General features: G+C 28.9%; 1 protein-coding gene across 1 annotated transcript; it reads left to right on the top strand.

Annotated features, from left to right (window-relative positions):
• The first annotated feature begins 826 nt into the window (after nt 1–826).
• LOC129297868 (protein DETOXIFICATION 41-like) lies at nt 827–7,554 on the top strand. Its single transcript, XM_054936205.1, has 8 exons — nt 827–1,257; nt 2,857–3,401; nt 4,482–4,568; nt 5,120–5,176; nt 5,280–5,518; nt 6,010–6,128; nt 6,666–6,752; nt 7,364–7,554. The coding sequence occupies exons 1-8, from the start codon at nt 910–912 to the stop codon at nt 7,433–7,435; spliced, it is 1,554 nt and encodes a 517-aa protein (XP_054792180.1). The 5' UTR covers nt 827–909; the 3' UTR covers nt 7,436–7,554.
• The last annotated feature ends 161 nt before the right edge of the window (nt 7,555–7,715 follow it).

Raw genomic sequence — 7,715 nt, 5'->3', positions numbered from 1 at the left:
AAAATTAATTTTATAAATCAATTATACCATATAATTTAATTAATTATATTCAAAATCAATTATATTAATCAATATTTTCATAATTAATTTTCTCAGACATATTACTCAATATTTTCATAATCATTTTTCTCAAACATATATCCAAACAAACCCTAATAATATTTTCATGCAAGCCCTTTTCTATGTAATATCAATTTATTTCAATAAATACAGAACCTATTCAATATAATTCAAAAATACTATATATGAGATCACCATAATTCTTTTTTGAATTTTTTTTAAAAAAATATAACTTTTAATCCTTAATCTTTTGGTCAAAATTTAGTTCCTAAATTTTAAATCAAAATAACTCAATCTTTATAATTTCTTGATTTAGAACAAATTAGCCCCAATAGTTTTCAACTCTCTAAAACTTAGTACTCGTGATTTCTTAATTTGATAGATTATAAAGATTGAGCTATATTAATTTAAAGTTCAAGAATTAAATTGACAATTGAGATAAAGTTAATTTGTGAACTAAAAATTATATTATCTCAAAATTTTATCTAGAAAAATAAAAAATAAATAACTAAATAAATATATACATAAGCATAAAGTACTTCGTGACTCTTATAATATTATAATAATGAAATAAATTAAGTTGTTATTTGTTAGCTCCAACTACTAGTCGTCTCGTGGCGAAGACCGACAGATTACTCTAACTAAAGTAACACAAGGAAAGAATGAGGGATGTATGGCTTTAAGATTACTTTTAAAACTTTCCAAAAGAAACAGATGAATAATTATTATATCTGTGGTATTATAAATAAGCACATAATCATTACAACACAAACACAAACACTAATTAGTAGTGTGGAAATTAATCACCCGTGAGAGTGAGCTTAATTATTGCGTTGTGAGCAAGGAAGCATGGGTCCAACATCAGAGAATGACAATAACCAGCCACTGATAGAGCAGCAGAATGGGACCGGGGCAGGCGGCAGAGCGGCGGCGGCGGCGGCTGCCCGGGGAATGTCGGCGGACGAGGTGGAGGAGATGCTGGAGAGAGGGAGGATAAGGATTGGAGGATGGGTGAGGCTGGTTGGGTGGGAATCTAAGGTTCTATGGCATCTCTCTGGGGCATCCATTGTGGTGTCCTTGTTCACTTACATGCTCACCTTCGCTAGTCTCATGTTCACCGGCCACCTCGGCACCGTCGCTCTTGCCGGAGCCTCCATAGCCAGCGTTGGAATTCAAGGTCTTGCTTATGGAATCATGGTACTGTTGATCATTTCCCCACCATCTTTTTGCTAATAATTACTTGATTTGAATTCGATTCTTTTTATTCCTTCGTTTCTATTTATAGAATAAAAAAAATAATATATAATATTACATTTATAAGATATGTTATCAATTTTTCATTTTAATTTTTTTTTACATTTTATTAAATATTTTTGTGATAAAATATGTTATTAATATATATATATATATATATATATTTAATAGAGATAAATTTAAAATTTTATAATAAAAATTTAATAAGTTTTAAAGTTTTTTTCTTGTGTTTCAATGAAATTTGTTAAAATAACTTAATAAAACTGGTGAGAATATGATCTACTCCCTCTGATTTTATTCATGAAAAAGAGGGAGAAGGTTTTTTTTTTCTTATTTATAAATTATATTATTAAATTTTTATATAAAATTTTTATTTTTGCCTTTTATTGAATGTTAAAAAGAAAAAAAATATACCATTAAAATATGTATATTTAATAAAATTAAATTTAAAAATTTATTAAATTGTTAGATAGATTTTTAAGGTGTTATTTAGTTACAATGAAACATGTTATAAATAAGATTAGAAAAATAAAATTTAAGATTAATTTTTTTATTGGTATAAAATTATTTTCTTTAAAAAATTGGGAGTACATGGGACTGATACCATTTCTGCCATCTTACTAGTTAGGTGCTTGTTGACTTTTGTATCTACTTAATAAATTAATAACGGAGAAACTGTTAGCCTCCACGTGGAGTACGTCACTCGCATTCAAGTTCTCAGTACTTCGTGACGTGACGCAAGTTCAACAACCCTCTGTCATTTCCGTCGTCCTGGATACTATTCTCTCTCTCTTAGTTTAGAAGTTTTTTTTTAATATAATTAAGTATTCTGATAAAATTTATTAAATATATTTTATAATATTAATTTTAAAAAATATGAGTCTAAACTTTTAAAAATACCATTCATCTAATATAATCTCACTTGTGAAATATTAAATAAAGAGAGAAAAATATAATAAGGAGGGAAAGATAATATAATTAATGAAAATTTACGTTTATGAAAGTATATTATATTTTATAATACCAAATCACCTCTAATAATATCTTATGAATTGGGATGAAAAGAATATAAATTATTTTTCTTTTATCTTCGTATAAGCAATAAGATGAGAAAAACTTTGTTACCAAATACCCCCATAACATAATATGAGATATTTTTTAAAAAATTTTTTAGTCTAAAATATAAAATATTGGGTAGTCTTTATAATTTTTTTTTCAACTATACACTTGTTTTATTTATCCTCTAAAAATGATTCATTAAAATTTCAATTACTCTTGTTATTAAAACATTTAATAAGGCATTTCATTAAAAGTATAATTCAAAATATTTATACATTTTTCCTTAAAAGATCAAGGCTACAACTAACTTATATTAAGTAATCAAGGAAGTATTATTTTTTAAAATTATAACCCTATTTTTGATTGAGCAAAATTGTTAACTAGGTTTAGCTTAAGACATAAATTTAAATGCAAGGTCTTCACTTTCATTTCTAGATGATTTATGAATTCATAATATCAGTGTCACATGTGTAATATTTGCAGATAGGTATGGCTAGTGCCGTACAAACAGTATGTGGACAAGCATATGGAGCTAGGAAATACAAAGCAATGGGAATTATATGCCAAAGAGCAATTGTACTTCACTTAGGAGCAGCTTTCCTTCTCACATTCTTATACTGGTTTTCAGGCCCAATTCTGAAGGCCATGGGCCAGGACCAAGACATAGCCGAAGAGGGCCAAATCTTTGCCCGTGGGATCATCCCTCAGTTATATGCATTTGCATTGAGCTGCCCAATGCAAAGGTTCTTGCAGGCCCAAAACATAGTGAACCCATTGGCCTATATGTCTGTGGGTGTGTTTTTGGTTCACATATTGCTGTCTTGGGTTGTGGTTTTTGTTTTGGGCCTTGGGCTCCTTGGGGCTGCTTTGACTCTCAGTTTTTCATGGTGGCTTTTTGTGTTCATTAATGGGCTTTACATTGTTCTGAGCCCATCATGTAAGGAGACTTGGACTGGGTTCTCCATAAAAGCCTTCTCTGGTATTTGGCCTTACTTCAAGCTCACTGCTGCTTCTGCTGTCATGCTCTGGTATGTATCCTTCATGAATTAGAGTGAATGCCTTTGGAGAAATGATAGTAAAGTTCCAAGAAAGAGAATTAATGACAATTAAGTCTTAGAAGAGGGAATTAATAACAAGTAGGTCCTTGATTTAAATAACTTGCAAATATCAATTCAAATAGTTACAAATTGAAGAGTTTTAATTACAAACAAGACATGTATATTTTAAATATAAATATAATTTTGTAATTGTCTGAATCAATATTTATAATTTTTTATAATTTTATTAGAGACCTAATCATCATGAATTTATTTTTTTAACTTTATTATCATTTTCTCATGTCTTTGTGTGGCTCCTATTAGAATTTCTATTGAGTATAGACTTTGAGTTTTTAATTTAATGTCTATGTCTATAGATTAAAGAAAGCTGTACTTTTCACAAGTCATGAATAGCGTGATTTAGTTTAGACAAAGACTCACATTTTAGTCAATAGTAAAAAGTGTAATAGTTTTCACTCCATCCTACCAGAGGTTCTTTTACACTAGGCTCCAACACTCTTTACGAAGCCCAAGCCGGCTTTTCTCAAGGTGATACTTAAATTATTTCTCATCTCACCAAAGAGATCTTTTGAAACCTTTACAGAGTGAAACCTCCAACTTCTATCACCTTAAGGAAGTTGAGATTAAATCTGGAATCATTGAATTAACTGAAAATGTTTAAAAGATCTTTTGGTGGGGTAAAAAATAACTCAAGTACCACCTTGGAGAAAGTCGGCTTGAGCTCCATGAGAAATGTTGGAGCTCCATCCAAAAGACTCCGAGGAGAGTGAGGTGAGGACTATTATAAAAAGACCCCAATATTTTTAGTTTATGTTTAGCTTGTTGCTTCTGCCAAACCTATGTACTGTACAATACCGCCATCCCAAGCACACACTTATTAGTCTGTCATGTTATATTTTTCTTATCAAATCTTCAAGATAGCATTGTCTCATGTAACGTGATAAATGATGGAATACAACAACAAACAACAGATCAAACCACACAAAATCAAAATAAGTATATGAAATAAACTAAATCTAACACAACTTTCTTATTTCATTGTGAATGCAGTTTGGAGATATGGTACAGCCAGGGACTTGTGCTCTTATCAGGACTTCTACCAGACCCTACAGTTGCACTGGATTCTATTTCCATATGGTATGTTATCCTTCAAACCCCAAAAACAAAACAGAAAAAATACATATATATTTATATAGAGCTTGTTTATTTTTTGTTTTTAAAAACTATTTTTCATTTTTGAATATAGAAGAATTTAAAAATTTATCTAGATAAGTGTTTTTCATGTATTTGTTTCTAAAATTGTTTTCATTCTTTTGTTTCTAAAAACAAAAAATAGAAACAACTTTAAGTTGTTCTTGTTTTGTTTTTCAAATATATTATATTTGATTATTAAAAATTATAGTTACCTTGATCAATTTTTATTATTAATCACTACTATTAACTGCTTATAACCATCACTGTCAATCTATTTTTTTAATTTTAAAACTGTTTTTTAAATGACATAACCAAACAAATTTTCATTTCATTTTGTTTTAAAAATAATTTTAAAAACTATAGTATAAAACAGTTTTTAAAAACCAAAAATCATAACAGAAACCAAATATACCCATATATATCACAATTTTTTTGGGTTTCAAATGAAGCATGCAATCTAATGAACACTTTACATGAATGCAATGAACTTTCAGTATGAACTACTGGAACTGGGACATAAACTTCATGCTGGGTCTGTGTGCAGCAACCAGGTTAATTTGTTTATAGAATCTTCAATTTTATTATATATTAATTATTAAGTCTAACTTTGTCAACTTCCCACATCATCTCAAATCCACTCATACTTGTGTGCAGTGTGAGAGTGAGTAATGAACTTGGAGCAGCTCATCCAAAAGTGGCAAGATTTGCAGTGATAGTGGTGAACGGGACAAGCTTGTTAATCAGCATAGTTTTTTGCGCACTGATTTTGATATTTAGGGTTGAAATGAGCAAACTCTTCACCACTGACTCTGTAGTCATTCTAGCTGTCTCCAACCTCACCCCTTTGCTTGCCATTTCCGTTCTCTTGAATGGCATTCAACCTATACTCTCAGGTAACAACTAATTAACTATAAAATCCCAAACTCACATTCAATTTCAACTAATCATTTTTGTCAAGAGGGGTATGATCCCATGAGTTTTTAAAGCAATTGCATGCTTAAGTTTCCAAGCTCGAGGCCATTGATTTAGTTCCCTAGTTGTTGAGCAATTATAATTTTTTGTTAAGAGCAAATTTTTCTTTAAACTATAAGATCATTTTCTATAATTTCTTAGTCCTTTTAGTAGTTTTCTTTTTCGGTGGACTAACTATTAAAATTAAAATTTGTTAATTATAGAAACAATATTATACTATTTTAAAATGTTGAAAGAAAATATTGTACTAAAAATGAGTATAGGGTCTAGACAATCCTTGCTCTATAGTTTCAAGGGCAAATTTGTCATTTTACTCTTATAATTTTACTGTTCATATTTTCATATTTTGTTCGAATTATGTACTAGGTATATATTAATAGTAAATGCTCTAATGTATTGTGTTGTAATATAGGAGTGGCAATTGGGAGTGGATGGCAAGCTCTGGTGGCTTATGTAAATTTAGTTTGCTATTATGTGATTGGTCTTCCAATTGGCTGTGTTCTTGGCTTTAAAACCAGTCTGGGAGTAGCAGTAAGTTCACACTTTTTTTGGGCAATAACTTAATTCTAAGATTTATTTTTCATCCCTCAAATTTGACTCAATTATTAACTTGATTCTTAAAGTTTAGTCTTTATTAATCAAGTCCTTGAAGTTTTAAAATTATATGTAATTAGTCTTTATGGTTTGATGGAGAAATAGCAGCTTAAGGACTAATATTTGTGTATATTTATGAAATTTTAGAAAATTGTTTGATAAAAATTAAACTTCAAGAGCCAAATTGATAATCAAAATAAATTTAAGGGGCTAAAAATTTTATTATTTTTACCTTAAAAAGAATCAGCACATACAGTAAAAAAATGACTTTTTAACAGTAGTTTTTCAAAAAAAAAATAGTAATAAAAATACAATAAAATTAAAACCTAAAATATGAACCATCTAAATTAAAAAAAAAAACTGGATAGCAGGCGCAAACTAGGTCCATTTCATTCTCATTCTTTTATTAATTAACTTGTTCTAAATTGCTTGTTGATTTTGGTTTAATCTTGGATTTAATTATGTCTTAATTAGGGCATGTGGTGGGGCATGATCGCTGGTATTTTTCTACAGACCCTCATTCTTATCATACTTACCGCCAGAACAAATTGGGATGTTGAGGTATGCAATTCTCATCACAAAGACCTTAATTACTTGTACATTTATGACATTATTATTTATTTTCACAAAAAAATTAGTTATTCATAGTCACCATCATCACCACCACTATCATTATCATTATCATTGTTTATTTATTTGCACGAATGAAATTTAAATTATATTTATAAAAAAAATATTGTGACCAACCATTTAGACATTCAGGTTTTCTTAATAAAATAATAACATATTGGCAATCTGTTGAAGTTTAAAATTTAAGAAAGTTCATTGTCAAACTTTAGTCATAATTAAAGATAGCTAATCCACATAAGTTTATAATTTTTAAATAAGTTTTCTCGTTCAAATTAATGTTATGCATAAAAAATTACCATGGGAGAACTAATATTTATTTGTTTCAATAATGCTTAAATATGAATGAACAGATATTCAATAATACCTTACATTAAATAATTGTACAAAAATATTTGAGCGTTCTGTATAATTGAAAATTTTTCCATACGACCTCACATAAATATGCATAATTTTCTGGTCTCTGAGTGTATATTTATGCACATATTATTTTTGAACTCAAAATTTTTTCTATGTAGAAATTAATAACGTTATTTTTTTTATAGGTTGAAAAGGCAGTTACTCGAGTGAAAAGATCAGCAGAAGAAGAGAAATTGGATTTCATTGATGACATATAGTTGCTGATTTTTTTTTTAATTTTTGTTAAGATTAATGTGTTTTTTTTTAATATAGTAAGACAGTCGATTTTTGGATGGCACTATATGGAACACTCTCTAATGTTGACCACCGTTTTCAACACACTGATCAACAAAAGGTAACAAATAACGAATATTATCATATTAATTAATCAGACTTAGTTTTTACTTCTTTTACAAGAAAGTCATAAAAATCTTTTGCAATATGGCATTTTTGCACCAAGCCCAAATTACATAATTTATCCATTTGAAAGTTGTCAGA

The sequence above is a fragment of the Prosopis cineraria genome, unplaced genomic scaffold, assembly GCF_029017545.1.
Source record: "Prosopis cineraria cultivar Desert tree isolate PC_DT_omini unplaced genomic scaffold, ASM2901754v1 PC638, whole genome shotgun sequence".
NCBI lineage: Eukaryota > Viridiplantae > Streptophyta > Magnoliopsida > Fabales > Fabaceae > Prosopis > Prosopis cineraria.
Note: the sequence above shows the minus strand (reverse complement) of the source record. Positions and strands in the feature narration are given on the sequence as shown.